This window comes from Lissotriton helveticus, chromosome 5_1, assembly GCF_964261635.1.
Source record: "Lissotriton helveticus chromosome 5_1, aLisHel1.1, whole genome shotgun sequence".
NCBI classification, from domain to species: domain Eukaryota; kingdom Metazoa; phylum Chordata; class Amphibia; order Caudata; family Salamandridae; genus Lissotriton; species Lissotriton helveticus.
Window position 1 is genome coordinate 740227241 of NC_136065.1, and position 18320 is coordinate 740245560.

At 45.6% G+C, this 18320-nt stretch overlaps 1 protein-coding gene across 2 annotated transcripts in view; it reads right to left on the reverse strand.

Moving 5' to 3' along the window:
- Window positions 1-18320, reverse strand: part of LOC144754887 (hexokinase-1) — a 1510469-nt gene that overhangs the window by 926150 nt on the left and 565999 nt on the right. For both annotated transcript variants that reach the window (XM_078643208.1, XM_078643209.1), the window contains exon 6: window positions 2976-3075. In XM_078643208.1, coding sequence (XP_078499334.1) covers window positions 2976-3075 — 100 coding nt within the window. The remainder of the gene's footprint in view (window positions 1-2975; window positions 3076-18320) is intronic.

Here is an 18320-nt window from a genome sequence, read left to right on the forward strand (position 1 = left end):
TTCGGCGTCTAAGAGTGACCATGGTCTTTTGTCCTTGTCGGGGTCGAGGAATGTTTAATTTCCATATGGTTCGACACCAACCGTTTATTTGGCTCCGACTGCTTGTCCGGCACTGAAGCATGACACAGGTGTCTTGTAGGCCTGGATGTGTGTACCAAGGTCAATGGGTGTTTTACCAGTGATGTCGACCTGATGTTGGCTTCATGTTTCTCTTTAGGCTTATGGCCCGATTCGGATCGAGAACATTCTCGTCCTTTCTCTGCTCCAAGGCTCGCTCTCAGTGTTGACCAGAGCCCGGGTGCTGTTGAGGTGCACCGTGGCATTGAGGGGGAGGTTTATGTAGGATCTTATTTAAATGGGGCTGGTCAGTTGTCCTTACAGCCCTTGGTGTTGTCTTCATTTTGGGCCTCGACCCAGGAAGTAGAGCTTGGTGCATAGAATCCTCTACCGGCACATCCGGCTACTCTCTTCCACTTGGCTCATCAGAGAGAACACAGTGAAGGATGGCGACAACGTACCATTCTCTGGCTGTGACATCGGCATCTACGTCACCCTCGAGGGGTGAAGCTGGTGGGCTTCTTCTGGGGCGAACTCTGACTCCACTATCACCTCCATGTTATGAGCCAGTCTATGACTTGATTGCTTCTCAGGGTCTTTTTATTTGTTAATAAGTTGCACACGGCTCAGTCCTGTTTTTCGTGCTCCAGTGACAGACACAGGTTGCAGACATCATGGGTGCTGGAGTAGGCGTGTTTCGCCTGCACTGAGGGCACTTTCGAAAAAGACTGTCCTTTTAAGCCTCCATTACCCGGAGACGAACATTCTCAATAGGATTGTGGAGGGCGATGTCAATGTTGGCAGAACCTGTCTTTCGGATTGAGTCCTACATGGTTCCAACGGTCGCAGCAGCTGTGTGCATGTTTTTGTGGTTGATTCTTGATATGTTGTAGCCATTAGGCATTCATAGGCCACATGAGTATCACAACTTTACAGAGCTCTAAAGCAGCCTGTCCAAGCCTGACGGTGGTAAAAACATAATCTAACAAAGGAGCTGTTGAACATTCTGATTAGGAGGAGATACAACACTGACCATAAAGGACTTTCTTGAGAAAATTAAATTGCAGCGTCTAAGCCAAATAAGAGATGGCAGGAGTGCACATTGCATGTGTATCAGCAGCCAACACATGCTATAAATAAATCTTTATTTCTCCTCGTTGTTTCCTCTTTCTAAGTGTGCTGCATGCAGCACACTTAAAAAGAGGAAAAAGCCTCAGAGGATTCCTGCACAAAAACAATCCTGCTTGCAATGCAGGCACCCTTGCATGATGGCACAAGGGTGCCTGCATTGGGGCTGGGTAGCAAATTGTGCACCAGCACAGGCTGAGAGCAGGATTGTTATATATGTTGGTAAATATGGAGCTTTCCTGCCCTCTCCCTTTCACACAGCGCAGCCCAAATGTTCCCTTGTGCTACGTGAAAGAATTATAAATCTATCCTTTGTATTTAACAGGTCTATAGGGCATGACTCTGGTAACACAACACAATTGATAAAATGAGGCTGTCACCGTGCTATTAACTGAATCTCTGTGTCCAATTATAATTCACATACAGAAAAAGTGGTGGGATATCGAGATCTTCCCCTGCTACTTATAGGGTTGGAGTTCCTGCATTGCCAGAAACTGGGAGAGGGCTTTAGGCAGTTCTTACTTTTATTCATTCTGCTCCTCCTGCCATGTCTGGCTGCACACTGGCAGCACAGGAATTCTGGCCTGCTAGTTCTTATTTGAACCACCACATGTATACCCTGCTGCCATGTTAGAGTGAAGACCCCTCAAACAGAAGAGGCTCCAGCAGAGGAAGCATGGTAAATGAAACATGTTTTCACTGTTGCTATGTGAATGTTTAAGAGTGTGAGTGAATGTGAGAGCGTCAGTGTAACAGTGGGAGTGAGTGTGTATCTGTGTCTGTAAGAGCAGTTGTATGTGTGAGTACCTGGGAGGGGGGGACAGAGCTAGCGAGAGGGAGAGACAGAGGGAAAGAGAGTAAGAGAGAGTGTGTGTGTTACACCTGCAAGTGTGCAGCTAGACCTGACATACTGGAGGTAATCCTGGGCATATGGTGTAGGACTCCAACTGCATATGTAAAGGGCGGGGAGGGTTAGCTGGGAAAAATGCTGACCATGGCATACTGCAGGTAATGTTTAAGATATGGGGGCACACATTTTATTTGGGAGACCTCCTCAGAAAATTGTAGGTATTTCTGCCCATGGAATACAGGAGGCAATATTTGACACAGAGACAGAGTTTGGATATGGAGTAGACCACAACAAAACTACATTCCACCACATTCAAATATCACCACTCATCTAGATGAAGAGGGGCAAGGTGATATGATAAGCATACAAGTTAAATATAGCTATCAGCTGTGTAGAAATTCCAATGATATTGTTAAATACAAAGGTGGGCATCAACCAAAAAAAAATGAAGAACCCGATTTTAAGTTCTAAAACAAATTTCAACGATGGAATCTCCTGATGGCACATGGTGCACACAAGTCCTGTTACCCGGGTTTGCTAGGTGCATATCAGTGCATTGCTTAGGATTGAAGGATGGCAATGCCAGAAACTCAGAGGAAGCCAAAATCATCTGTGTACGTACAAATGAAAATGTCTTCATAAATGACCAGAAATTGTGCAGTAACCTAACAATTATGCGAGATCAAATATTTTTTCAAAAATGCAAATGCTAAAACAATTCACTACCAATCACCAAATATACGAAGTTGTGGCATGGGCTCAATTTACTGCAAAAGTGGTAAAAATAATTATATTTGTAAAGACCAATGTGTGTGAAATTTTCTATCATGTTCAGCAATTTGCAGTGATATTTAGGTTCACATCTGATAACACAGTAATACAATGCAACATTTAATTTCTTCGCAGTAGTTGGAAAATGCTGAAAAAATGTATATCATACCTATAATAATGCCAACTTCACAGCGCTGATCATCAAATCCACAGGTCATCATTGTGCCCACTGTATCATTTACAACAGCCATAATATCTGCATCATAGTCCTGACAAAGGAAATATATAACATCATTTTATTTCCCGATTATCACTCCGAAATATATACATATCCTACGATAACTTTTTAAATACATGAATAAATCAGTACACGTTTGATGTAAATCGCTCTCAGGACATTGGGCAGTGGCGGTTTCTGTGCACGGGCGTCGGGGCTCTGCCCCACTTACTTTCACAGACAAATGAAGCAATCATAGCAATGGTTAAAATATGTTTTGTCATTAAAAAACAATTTTCCATTTAAGTTTCTAGAATGAGGGCACTGTCTGCCCTACTCGCGGACATCGGCGTTATTGCTGTGCTCCACAATGCGGACACGTGATAGCCTTTTAACTGCTTGCTCCCCTGGCCCTGGGCAGGTGGGTATTTGCCGGGCTGACAATCTCTCCGCCCTGAGGCCTGTGAGGTCATCAGCTCGGCAAAGACCTAGCATTACGGCCCAGTCTCCACCCCCTGATGACGTGGAGGTAAGCTTGGCCCGGGCGTTTTAAAAACAAGCCCGGTTTTGCCAAGCTTCCACGTCAATCAACGAGTGAGAGCATTGTCATCCCTCCCTCCCCTAATTCATTACAGGGTGTGGGTGGGACCATACCCTGTGACGAATTGGAAAAGGTGTGGCAGACGGGAAGAGGCAGACCAGGAATGGAGTCTGCGCAGACACGACTTGTTGTGTGGCTGAGAGTGAGACAGCTTCGCTTCCTACACAAGCTTGTTAATTGTGGCGTTGGACGCCATTGGAAGAGAATGAGAGTCGGAATGCGCGGTAATCTACTTGTAGTCTAATGTTGTCTAAAGCTATTAGCCACTTTCCGCAAGACCGGGGGCCTTGTAACCTACAAGTGCATATTGCGCGTGCGTGCTCATAGACACACAACTCCCCCCTCCTTGCTACCGCTCGCTCGCTCTGGCACTTACATGATAATGCTGCCTCCTGTCTAAAATTGTGCCCCGGGGGCCGGGACTGAGGTCACAGCAACCACCATATACTGCGCTTTCAGGGAGGGCTGCATTAATACACCTCATCTCAGCATGAGTCCTTAGTGCCCCCCAAGGAATTGCTCAAATGGGGCCTGGCACGATTGATTAGGCAGAGGCGTGCAGCACGTTCATGGCTGCACAGAAGGACATACGATTAATTCTTACGTGCGCACACGGGCAGCCCAGTTCAGTGGGCGAATGACAAGATGTCTGTCTTTCAGTAAAAATAAAGTTATTCTTTTCATAACACATTAAACACGCGGCACAAAGGAGCACAAAACACAAGCGCAAAATGCTGGAGTCCAATCAGCGCTAAAGAAAGTGCCAAGGAGAAAGCGAGCCATTCCTCACTCCAGCCAGCATTTCAGAGAAAAAACAGTTCTGTGCATTTCGTTTGATTTGGCCTAGATTAGAAGTAATTCATTCTGCATCTGATCAAGTCAAGGCGCCTCGTACAGCTCTGCATCTGGGAGGCCTTGCAGGACAGCAGAAAGAGATGACTTAATTGGGTTTTTTGTTTATTTCGGTAGTGTTCACACAGTCGGACACAAGAATGATTTACTGCATCGCTGGCAGCTTGTGAGCAAGACCCCATATGGGAAGGAGTCGGCAGCGCAGCTAGGCAGGCAGTTTACAAGGTAAGGAACTGCAATTATGCAATGGGGCAGACGGCAGAGTGTATGCTAAGTGCTTTGTGGAGCGCATGTGTGTCCAAATTGTATACATGTAAACGGCATTTCCTTAGTATTCTCACAGGTGCTGGATAGCACGACACTGAATAGCAGTGAGGAGACAGGAACAATGCCAGGGAAGAGAACGACATACACTTCAATATGAACCAAATTCTGCTGGCTGCATTACTAATGCACTTTCCACTTTGCTGACACATCTACACAGAACTAACGGAAATTTTAAGACACAAATTCACAACTGCCCTTTTCTGGTAGCTGAACAACACGTGCTCAGCACAGACCTGCAATACACGGCGTGTGTCTATCTTTCTACCACAAATGGGCATTCCTACAGTGTGAGCGTGCCCTCCAAGGTCCCTACAGACTCCGCTCGTGACATCGTTTTAATAGTGAGATTACTAAAAAAATTCAGTGGCTGTTTCACCATTTGGGCGGTGGGGCGTTGCCCCACTAATAAAATTGGGCAATTAATTGAGCGCGCCCGCTGCAAATTAAAATACAAGTAATCCTGTATATTAATTTTAAAAAGCTGTGCTCGATCGCCACGTCATCACATCACGTGACGTGACAACCAGCCTGGCTTGCAATAATTCACTCTCACTGTCGTTACTATGGGCTGCGCGGGGCTGGCCTGGCACAGTGAGTGCGCACTGCGCATGTGGGGTTTGACCGGCTGCCTTTCCTGTAGCTACTAACCCTATGGCCTTTCAAAAGCAAGCATGTCTGAGTACGGGGTATGTCCGAAGCCACAGACCCCAGTGGTTCGAAAATGAGCGTCGTTTTTTTCTTGCTCACTCCAAACCGGACGCTGCTCTCTTCAGAGAGCAGCTCTCCTCTTAAGAGAGCAGCGTCAGGATTGGCTGCTGCAGTGCTGCAGCATGTAGTGGTGTGCGGTTGCCAGTCTAGTCTTGCACCGCGGGGGTGGGAGCAAGCGTCAATGCCCAATCACTGTGACGACTGTAGGCTTAGTGTGTGTTAAGCCATTCAGTGATTGGATGGACTGGACATTCAATCCTCCTCTCTGCAGGAGAGCACGTGCAGTCCAAGGAGTCGACTCGAGTGAGATCGTGGTTCGAGAATCAGCGAGACTGTGACAGACAGTGAGTGACTGTTTGTGACACACACAGACTACTGACCTCTACGAGCGACGCAAGGTGTGTGCATATATATAAATTATTTCAATAAATCCCCCGTTGACATACGTTCGCTGTCTGGGCCTAGCTCCGCGTGATATTTGCTACAGTGGGGCGCCAGGACTTCTTTCTTCTTATTATAGTCATTTAAAATTGGAAACTTGTGTCCGAGTGGCAATGATTATTGAAATGCGCAATATTTAAACATCTGTACCCACGATATCTGTGTTAAATAAGCCAAAACTCAGGAGTCCCAAAAAAGTGCGAAATATGACGTAGCACAACTGCATTTCTCTTAGTAAAGCGAGGTGCTTTTTAGTCAGATCTATAGTGTTGGTGTGGGTGGTGGTACAGTGACAGACACAACGAAAATGAAAACGGACGTGCCGGTTATTGTTGTTCGCCTTTACAAACGGATCGGTTACAGGCCGAGGGACGCCTTTATATTGAGTCTGTTTAGTTGTAGGCAAACCTTCGAGCGAATTGAGCGCTACCAGCCTTTCCGAGGGTGGGCTGGGCGTGAGATGGAGGTAATCCGTCATCATGGGGCTCCCGTTATGCCCAATGCCAGTGAATATCTGTGAGAGTTAGGAGACTCCGGACAGACTCAATATAAAGGCGTCCCTCGGCCTGTAACCGATCCGTTTGTAAAGGCCGAGGGCCCGTCGTCACATTTTGCAAGGGCCCCGTGATTTTTGGTTGCGATACTCAGGATGAGGGGAACTGTACACCCTGCGGCCAGCTTCACATCCCACCCTATGCACTGTTAAAAGAAGAGCCAACGTGAGAATGTCTCTTCAAGGCTGCACGCCGCTTCACTTGTGGGCCTCATTTCAAGGCGGGTCATGCACACGGTACACGACAAGGCAGAGTCTAAGAAACCCTGAATAGCTAGCACTGTTCTGATGTGTGTACTAGACAGTATCCCACAACAAGAGAACACAACAACAACACACTCATCCCATAATGGGCAGTTGAACATGTTACTCAATCCTCGCTTACTGAGGCGTCTTGAGTGGGCATTCGAGGAACAGACTGGTATTCTAGGCACGTAGGCCCATCGAGCATTCTGAGATGCACAATAGTTAATGTAATTACAAAGCTGCGGTTATACCAGGGTCCAAATTACATTTGGGGATTTTGATTGATGAGTGTCTCTCTCCATCGTTTACTGTCGGGATATTTATTACTGATTGCTTTCGATTTCATGCATGATTTGAAGTAAAGTGATTATTAATTTAAACAAAAGTGTTTGCAGATCAGACAAAAGTACACCGTACGAGTATGGAAAATATTATATCCATGTGCTGTTGCAGCTTAGATGAAAATGACTCTGTACTACAATTCAGTACATCTAAGACCGCAAACAGTTAAGATAAATATTTAGAGACATTATTTTTATACCTGGCAATGTCGATTGGTGTTTTGGCTTGAACACAGCACAAGATGAATTCCTTTTTTACCACTATTGCGGCCCCATATCAAGTGAAGGCTGAGACCAGCATGTGTGCATGGTTACAGAAACTGACCATCGCATATATGGTCCTCACGAGGCCTGTATGTAGGAATTTGTTTGGGTCTGGTGTATGAAACCTATGCCTAAGACCTATATTAACAATAAGAATAATTACTTGATATTGTGCAGTGCTTGATCCGTCTCTTCTACTGTATCTAAGCACTATAATTAAAACGTTACGAACACACACTTTTTTATATTTATTTTACCAACCTACGGGGTATGAAAGGTTGAGTGTGCTATGCCTGTAGTCAAACATTGACATTCTGCTGCCTTGAAAGAGCATTCTGCTTCTTGAACCATCGTGGCATTTATTCCCTGATGTCCCAGCCAGAGTCAAGGTGACATCACGGTTGGCACTTATGGGACAGCAGATTTGCCAAGTGAGGCACAAGCAACTCTCAAATCATAGATTTTTACATTTATTGTTGAGGTCTCCGAGGTACATGTCATATCTGTAGTTAGTCTCATAAAAAAGTGTAAGCAATTATAGGCCTCCTGGCTGTTCACTGTGGTGTATTATGCTTTAGGAATTATGATGGGACAAAGTCAGCAACCTTAGCATGGGTTAAATGTCTCACTAAGGTGTTAGTAAGGATACCGCTTGTAATTTGTAATTAAACCCATGTTTAGTTAACAGATGTAAGTGAAAACTAGTTTTTCAAGCTCATTTGTTTTTTTATATTTACCCCTGGTGCCATCCTGCTGCTTCCATTTTTATCTAAAGCCAATTTGTTTTTTGGTTGGAACATTGCATGCTGTAGACGGTTTCTTAAGGACACACTCAGACTTCAATGTTCAAGTCATTGAGAAGTTTGCTTCCATTAAAAACAGACGTGCTGATTTTAATTACAAAACGTGAACACTCTATTTAAATGCTGCTAGTTTGCGTCCTGTTTATTTGTTTGTTATTAAAATACATCTGTGAGGTACTCAGCAATGCATTGTGTTTCAAAGTCTGTTATGAAGCTCTGTGGTTATGCTGAATAAGCAGCTACCTATGTTATATGACACCACTTTATTAATGTAATAACTGCACTTTCACAATTGCTTTATTAACCTTCCTGCTTTCTCAAATTTGCTTGAAAATGCACTACTTGTCCACTCTTTTTTCAAAATTTTCTCGTGGGGAAATCCCCCTGAACCCTCCTTAGGGGGTTCGGGCTCGCTCGCTACGCTCGCTCGCTACGGTGCAGTATGATTATCATTTTACGCCTCAACACTTTCAAATGTCACCAGCCGCCACTGACATTGGGACCAAGTTGATAGTGTGTCAAATGAATTGTGTTAAACTGCCCACCAGTGATGTTACAATGATGCACAAACCTGCATTGTTTAGTACATAAAGTAGAACTACAGTAGTACTTCCCACTTACTATAAAATGCAGTTCAGTAATCTGCAGGGGGAGATATCCACCTTTCCTATTTTTTTTGCAAAGAGAACTCCGCTTCTGTGGCAGAGACCTCTGCACATGTATGCATACTATTTCGTAGTAAATGTGGGAGGAATTAGGGGAGTGGTGGGAAAATAGTTAATAATTACCCAAAAGTGGGTGGGTTTAAGAGAAAATTAAAAAGATGAAAATTAACAAGATGGTCATGGCATGATATAACACTCCTACGAGTAAGGGTCTGATGCAGATTCAGGTGGCAGAAAGTGGTCACAAATGACCGCTCTATATTTTTCAACCAGTTTTTTATTTTGCTAACTGACCTATGTACTAATAGGGCAGTTTGCAAAATAGTATACATCAAACTATAGAAAAAGGGTCTCAGGGAAAAGTTTAAAGACCAATACAGAATATTGTCCCCACTCTAAACTATTACAAACACAAGAAAAACAGTAGGTCTTACAGAATGAGCACTAACAAAAATAGTAAAGAGGTGGCCCTTACTTGTTAGGGGAGTCCTATTAAAGAGGACGGAATCCCATCACCCACCAAGGTGGCATGCTTCATCATCTGGGATCTAGTCCTGGTTGCAACCCCTAGTGCAACCAAGGGCTACAACCTTCTCTGAGGGAGAAGGGAGCTTGCGGATGTTTTTAGATAGTCTAAGATGGAATCGACTATGATCCTTTAGAAGTGGAGCATGAGTAAACAAAAATAAAAGTGATTTAAAATTGGCTACCAGGACACAAACAAGTTTAATAAGCGCTGTCCTAGTGTCAACTATAAAAACCAGTGCGTATGTAGTTTTAACCAAATAACTGCATTAGTCCAGAAGGATAAAGGTCTACATGTTTCAGCCTACTGATCAGATCTGATCAAGGCTTTCATCAGGACCTAGATGTAGTATCGCTACTGCAAATAACGTGAAAAGGTGCAAATAATACAGGTTGGGTGGTGGCTACGACACAACCTACATTCACATGTGGTTCCAAAATTTGGCCAACTGTCACAGGAATATTGGACATAATCCTGTAAAAAATAAAGAATTCTTAAAAGAGCTCCTAACAAACAAGTGGTCCATACAATGCTAGACTAATGCTGTTAAAAGTGCTCAATAGTGATATTATTAATATATCACCAGATACTCTCATATGTATAACATACCCATATGCGTATATTTAATTATGTTGTAAAAATCTTAGATTGCTTACCATGCAGGTGCACTCCTCGCCTCACCTGGCATCCGCTCAGGATGTGAGGCACCGCTCTGAATATGAGGTAAAAGAAAATAAAAACCACATTCAAAGACCAACTTACTTTGAAGATGGCTACCTTACTAGAGTGTTATCAACATGGATGCATGTCCATAGCTGCTTTAAAAATCAATCCTTTCGAGAAAGTGTGTCTTTTTACCTAAACAGATAAAAGTCACTCAATCTGCTAATGTGCGTATGTTTATAGCATGGATTCTGGCAAGAAAATAATGGAGCAAGTAATTATTAATAAAGGCATTCCAACAAAACACCTAAGTGATGCCATCACAACGAACCCTGCAATCTTATCTATATGCAGAGAGTAATAAACGTGACTTTGTGAATATAAGTCCAGACAATTTAGATAGTGAGCGGCAGCGAAAACTATTTAATTTAGTCTGGTGGTACACAGATAATAGATAATTGCACCAACTCACAAGTCTATGTAGCATCTAGCGTAAAGTAACCTCATGAAGGTTAAATCCGATAGATAAAAAGTTGCGCGGCTACAAATGGGAGAAAAAGACTCTTCAGTTGAATAGTTAAATACACAAAGCGCTCTCTGCTTGGACAACAGCTCTAATAAATGTATGGACAGGACATTAACTGTCCGTCGGTACCCCGGGCCGGACACGACCTGGAAGGGGAGGTAACCAGTGGACGGAGAGTCTCAGGTTTAAATAGGGCAAGAGAAAGATCCGTTGCCGGTGTAATCGGTTACCCCTGGCGCTTGTGGATTGCGTCTTGACAATTAGACTGCGGACTCCAAAAGTCTGCGTGATTTCTGGGAAATGTGGTTTTTAGAAAGACCTTCAATCATGTTCCTTCATCGACTATGTAAAACAACAAAAACATGACTATATCATGGGAATTATAGTAAAAGCGATTGTGTCTACCTTCAGACCCCGGACTACAAAAGTATGCCTGTCTTCTGGGAAATGTGGCGTTAGAGAGGCCTTTAGTCATGTGTTCCTCATCTACTGTGTGAAACTACAAAGACGCACATGGATCATGGGAAATGTAGTTTGAATGTTCGCATCACCCTTTATATAGTCAGCTCTTCATTTCAACATCGATAATGTTACAATAAAGATTCTATTACAAAGAGGTCGTGTTGATCACATATTCTTGGCCTCATTGGGGATTCAGTCATGGTGCGTAAATGGCAATCTCATATAAGGCGGAGATCTTGCTGACCATATGAATGAGATACGCCTAGACATTTTGATCTGAATAGATGCATATAACAGAGCAATTGTCATGCTACGGTGCCAGCTTCACCACTAACCAATGAGGTCTAGCTTTTAAAGAATCTCTTGAGTTCTACGTCAGTGCCCTATCTCTTAGGACTGATGATGTATTGTCAGACCTCACTTGAATGTAGTTGCCGGCACCAATTATCATGTATTATGGGTCATAAAAAGGCCTAAGACTTCCCTTGCAGGGCATTTCATGAGTGAGGCTCCACAAAGATCTCAGTGGATGCCAAATGCGTGATTATAAGGCAACCCACGGGATTTTGTCATTAAGCCCTTGTACATCACTCTTAAGCTTGAAAATCCATTTTTGTTCCTTAGCAAACAGGAACCTAGAGATATCACTCACATGTGATGGAATAAATGGTTGTTCCAGGACCGTCCATCTCGGTTCTTCTGCTTTATGTTTATGTTTGAGAAAGTGATTTGTCAACCTGGTTGCCTGTTTGTTACACCTGATAGTGCTCTTGTGTTCATTTATCCGTAGTTGACTTTCTATGTAGTCATCCCTACATAACGGAGCGAACATGGAGATGTTATCAAGTAAATTACTTTTTCGGTGTTACAGTTAGTGTGTTTCATAAGAACCCAAGGTCTACCAGTAACAATATCAACTGTTTTAGTCTCTAGTGTTTGGGGGCAAGCTGTACATGACCCGCACGGAAAATGCCCTTGTACAGCTGGCATATCCCACAGACTGCCCATTAACGCAGGAAGTTTGGTCAAGTATGTTTCTGGATTATCCCGAAGATTTGAACACCTCTTGAACGAAAAAAGTGGAGGAGGAATTTTGTATTGCCCTACATTCAAAATTCGCCAGTGTTTACGTACTCTTTTCTGTACGCCATTCGAAAGTGTACTGAATGTGTTGACAAAAGTTAGTCTTGTCAATGGTAGTTTCTGTACCGGAGGTTCAAGAAGAGCATCTCGATCGTTATTAGAGGCTCTCTTCCAAGCTTTTTTCTACCAGAAGTGTAGGGTAATGTTGATCTTGCAGATATTCAGACAAGAGCTTCGCATGATGTTAAAAATTCTCTTTATCTGAACAGTTCCTCCTCCAGTTCCTAGCCATTGGCTTTTTGACAGTTCACTGCCTAGTCCATCTTTAGATGGAAATATCCGAATGTCCGGGAAAGGCAAACTTTCCTTACTATATTCAACTGTGTATTTTAAAAAGGTATTCTGTGTATTTCAACCAGGCATGGAAGTTCAAGATCATGGCTGCTGTTCCACGCCAGACAACAAAGATACCGTCTATATATCTTTACCACAGTAAAATCTGATCACGGAAAGGATTACTGTGGTCCAATACTTTTTCTTTCAAGAAGAGATGGACACATAGATTAGCCAGACTCAGCGCAAAAATGCTGCCCATAGATGTTCCAGATGTTTCAAGATAATAATAAAGTGTACCGGAGTAATGGTGTCCAAATCTCTTGCATCCAGGAGGCCCTGTATTGCATCAAGAGTTTCTTCCGGGGGGGTTGGGGGGGATGGAGAGGGGGCGGAGCTTGCGCGCAACCATGATGGCTGCTTGAGCCCTGAGCTCCGCTTCGTCGTTCCACAATCCTGCAATTATCTGACAGTATTTTGCAGATTTGTTGCTCCACTACTAAGATTTGGAAGCCGAAAAGTGAGCGTTTTCAGCGGAACCGTCTTTGACTGAGATCCTCCAAGCTTAGCTGGTGATATCGCTTTGTGTTCAGGACCAGCTCATCTGCCACTAATCCCCGGTCTGGAGTGCAGTGAGAGGCTAAGATGCATCATCCGACGTGTTCCAAGACCCCCTGACATCCGGCGGGGGAAGCGGAGATACCGAGAACAGGAAACGCGGGCTGTAGATACAACGGCCCTGGCACAGAGCAAAAAACGTTACGTTTGTTCATGGGTTGCCCAGCGGAAAGGCGGAGACCACGGCGCAGCCGGAGAAGCCGAACATCTATAACGCCCCAGACCGTACGGAAGCAATGCAAGTGATGCAGGGAAGCGGACCGCACTGAATTTTGCCGGGGCAATATTACGGAGAGCTGCTGCCCCAAGCAGAGCGATCGCGCAAGAGAGCGCAACAGGGGGGGAGAGCGAGCGCTGGGAAGTAGACGTGCTCCATGAAAGCGCTGGGAGCACTGTTGCGAGGAGCCATATGTGACGCTACACCGGGAAAGAGGAGGGCCGCGCTGCCACCTGGAGATAGGGGACCGGGCTAGATGGGCCTGTGTGAGCGGTCCTTTCCAACGGCATCCCTGCTGGTGTAATTAGGGCGAAAGGCACGTGGTGAAAGTTAGCCGCAAGCGGTGGGGACCGAAGCTGTGTGAGGCGATTGCAGACAAACCGCTAGAGAAGTGAAAGAGCAGAGGAGTCTCGTTGGAATCCCAAGCGCGCTACGGTAAAAGTGCCTCCCAGAGCCCACGGCGCAACAGCACTTGGGTCCACCAGCGGGAATCGGCGGCTTACGCTAGTGAAAAGGAAAGCCAGTTAGAAAGAAAGAACATTGGCAGTAAACCAAAGAGCGATAGAAGAGCGGGGAACACACCCTGCCAGGACAGTGCTAGTGTCCTGACGGTTCCTGCGGGCCAGAGTTGTAAGGAAATTAGGTACTGATCACAAGGACACGCAGATAGGGAGGTGGTGAAGCAGAGACTGGCAGCTGGTGAGATCCCACACAGTCAGACCTGACACACTGTTAACCTAGCGCCTGGATAGAGGAGGCGAGTGCCCGACCTCCCAGGAGCGCTGTTGGCTCGAGGACAGTGACGAAGGCGCAGACTGGCAGAGGAGACAGAGACTGCCCAGACTGAAGGTGCTGACCCACTGCAACTATGGACAGAGGTGATAAAACAAAGGGTGAGCTCTCCTTCGAACAGAAGAGTTCAAAATCACACAACGCCGCCACGAGTGAGAACGCGAGGATGCAGGTGCCCGCGAGCGACGACTCTGACCCGGATATCCGCAGCATATCCATGGAAAAAGGCCTGCAAGGTGGCATCACCTCATTGGGCACGAAATTAGACGCTCTTTCTTACAGAATGGATAGAATGGCGGAACGACTGGACAAGCATACGGAACGCCTAGATATGTCAAAAAGGAGACTCACAGAAGGTCGAAGAGGCGCACACCACACTGGATTTGGACCACAAGCAGTTTGGGAAAAGTACTGCGCGTCCTGCAGGACAAGACGGAGGACCTGGAAGCCCGTTCACGCCACTGTAATTTAAGAATTACAGGCCTACCGGAGACAACTTCAACTGGGAATATGGAACAATTTGTCGAGAAGCTGTTGACCACTTTATTGGGAGATGGAGCTTTCTCTACAATGTTCGTGGTGGAGCAAGCGCACCGCTCCCTGGGTCCACGACCGCACCCGGGAGCCCCTCCACGGCAAATAATTATCAACAGCTCAACTATCGCGACAGAGATACGGTGCTTAGACTAGCACGTGAGCGAGTCCTGAGGAATGAAGGCTCAGATATATCGCTATACACAGATTTCACTATCCGGGTACAGGAAGCTCGCAAACACTTTGTTCCTTGACAAAAACAGCTTTGCGAACTAGGCATAGACTACGCCATGCTGGACCCTGCAAAACTTCGAGTTAATAAGCAAGGTAGGTCCCACATTTTTACCGACCCGAAGGCTCTACAACAGGCGCTCAAAGGTTGGTCAAAATAGCGGATCCGGAGCCCGGACAGACAACTACTGGACGAAGCAGCAGGGGGCTTGTTGGAGGAACAAGACTGATGCAGATAGATGATTGTTTCAAGATGAGTAAGGCGTGAGAGGGGGGTGCTTTGGAAGCATGAGTGGGGTTTGCAGGACGCTCAGCCACATCCAGTTGGTTTCGTAGATGTATAAAGACCGACAAGTATGGTTAGCATATAACAACAGACACGGTGTGGCAGTAAATAAGCAATGGGCGAAGCTGGGCTTTGTAGGATACGAGAATTGCCTGCCCAGTAAGTAGAACTATCTTAGTGAACGTGATTTGGGGCGACGGGCCCAGTTAAGGGCAGTGGGATATAGATAACATGGGAAAAGTGGCGCAATCACCTGTAGGAGGGGTCTGTATAGCGGAGAATACTGTAAACTATTTAGGATGACGTACGTATGACAGGGCACCAGAGTGAGTGCTTATCCGTAGCATTTATGATACGTTGAGCGACCTCCGCCCACGAGTGCCATGCACAAGAGTTGTAATTTGAGGGACTTGTTGGGGGGGATGGAGGAGGGACGAAGGGGAGTGCTCAGGGATGCTGCGCGACCAAGTTGGGGGTGGTTGGCTGTGTGTGGGGGAGGGGTGGGTGGAAGACTGTTATTGATCATGTGTTGTTTGGGGGATTTGTTCTGGTTTTTGGCATACGGTACCCTCTACCACGCACATTGCAGGCCAGGTCAAGCGATGAGACTAGATCTCAGTGATGGCGACACTTAGTGAGACAAGTGCCCCGAAACCTGTGGACTCCCTAGGAGAAATGTCATGGAATGTCAGAGGAATTAATGATCACCGCAAACTGCGCAAAGTGATAAGCTATTTAAACAGGCAAAATGTAGACATCGCCCTGCTGAAGGAGACACATCTGCCACAGTCGAGTGCGATGCCGCGCAGTAAAGGCTTGCTGGGAAATATGGATTTGGCAGGGTTTACAATAGATGCCAGGGGTGTATTGACTTGGGTAAATCCCAAATCTACCTTCACGATAGAGCAGCTGCAATCCGATACTGAAGGACGTTATGTAATATCTAGATGTCAAGGGCGGGGGTTGGATTTGATTATAGTGAACGTATATGGCCTTAATTATGACTGCCCGAGTTCTTTGAGACATTAGCGAACATGACAAAAAGATATCAGGATGCACAGTTTATATGGGGTGGTGATTTTAATTTGGTGCGAAACCCTGACCTGGATAGATCGGCAGGCCCAATTAGAAAACCTGTAGCAGCGGCGAGAATGTTGGATAGTGTCATGGTCAGCATGGTCAGCATGGTACTCAGTGACGTGTGGCAAGTATGCAACCATGACAGGGGAGGCTACACGCATTATTGGGCTTACCACAATATACACACCAGATTATTGGTTAGCCGCTACCTCGTTAATGGACCAGGTCCGTAACTGCGTAGTTCTCCCCCGCACACTCTCGGACCACTCGCCTCTGTTGTTGATCCTGCCCACTCCTAAGAAGTCCATACCGCCATGCAAGTGGCGCTTCCCCCTTTATTCATTGCTCGACCCTCTATTTAGAGGAGAACTTGCGGAAGCTAGAGAAACGTTCTTCGAGACCAACATCACTTTAATAAACAACTTCCAGAGCGTATGGGAGACCTTCAAAGTGTATATAAGCGGTATTGCTATGTCAAAACACTCGGGGGTACTCAAGGCTATCCAGCAGCGGTTTGTAGACCTAGAACAAAAACTGAAAGACCTAGGATCCAGTCAGGTGGCGGAGAGGAGCGAGGAGCTCTACAATGAGATTAAAACATTATTGGGCGAATACCATGAGGCCGCAGACAGTGAAGTTAAACACATGAGCAAATACGCCACAGCCCGCACATATGGTGAGGGAGACAGGCCTGGCTCGGTGCTAGCCCAGATTCTGAAAACAAAGCGTGGCAAAACGCTGACTACGGAAATGAGATCCGCAGAGGGCAACATCTTGACTGAAGAAGCAGAAATTGCGGGGCGGTTTAAACAATTTTACACAGACTTATATTCTTCCCGTTCGGTTGGCATGGATGAGGAAATCCTCGATTACCTGGAACATATTAATTTGCCATTCCTCACAAACACGCATAGAGAGTTCCTAATGCTCCCCATCGAAAAAGATGAAATCATGGTAGCTCTGGCGGGAATGAAAACTAAAAGTGCTCCAGGGGCAGATGGGCTTACTGTCAACTTTTATAAGACCTTTATTGACTTACTGCTCCCCCACTTTGCTATGTTATTCGATGACGTGTGTTAAAGGTACTCTGCCACTGTCGATGAGAGGCGCTAGTGATAGCCATCCCTAAGCCGGGGAAACCTCCAAAGGAGTGCGGCTCTTACCGCCCCCTTTTATTGTTGAATGTGGATACCAAGATATTCGCTAAAATATTAGCTAACCGTCTTGCCCTCCTGTCTGCAATACTGGTGGCCCCGGAGCAAGCCGGATTCATCCCGAATAGGATCGTCACATATAACATTCAACAGTATTCTGTACCATGCAGCACGTGAAACAAGACACTAAGGCAGTAGCGGTCTTCCTAGACATGGAGAAGGCCTTTGACTCGGTGGAGTGGGCTTTCATGCGACAAGTGTTGACAAGGATGGGACTGGGGTCAGTATTTTTACAGTTGATTTGTATATTGTATAATAGACCCACGGCACGTATACGCCTAGGCAATCTGGTCACGGATTAATTTGCCATCTCTAGGGTAACAGGGCATGGTTGTCCTTTGTCTCCGATACTATATGCCTTGGTAGCAGAACCGCTGGCGTGTGCACTTAGAGAGAATCAGGGACACAAGGGAATTGGATTCCCGACGTATAGGATAGTGGTGTCAACCTACGCGGATGACACTCTATTGTATGTCCGCGACCCCGAGAATAACCTAACCTCAGTTCTCAGAGAGGTTGTACGTTTTGGGGCATTATCAGGTCTGAGAGTCAATTGGGCAAAATCCATTGTGTTCCCGCTCACTCCAGTCACGGCGGAATTTGAAAGGGAGTACCCTTTACTATGGTTCACAGACTATCAGGTACCTAGGTATTCAGTTACACACAGACTCGGAGATAGTGTTTAGGAAAATTATGGCACTGCAATAGCTAAACTAGAAGATGACGAAGAGTCCTGGTCTCGACTTCCTCTATCACTGATAGGACGAGTATCCATCATGACGATGGTGATTTTACCCAGGCTCCTGTTTCTTTTTATGAACATCCCAATAGATCTACCGCACACTTTCTTTCTCAGGTTCAATCAGTTAATGATAAAGCTGGAATGGGCTGGTAAGCAGGCAAGAGTGCAGTGGCGAGTTCTCACATTGCC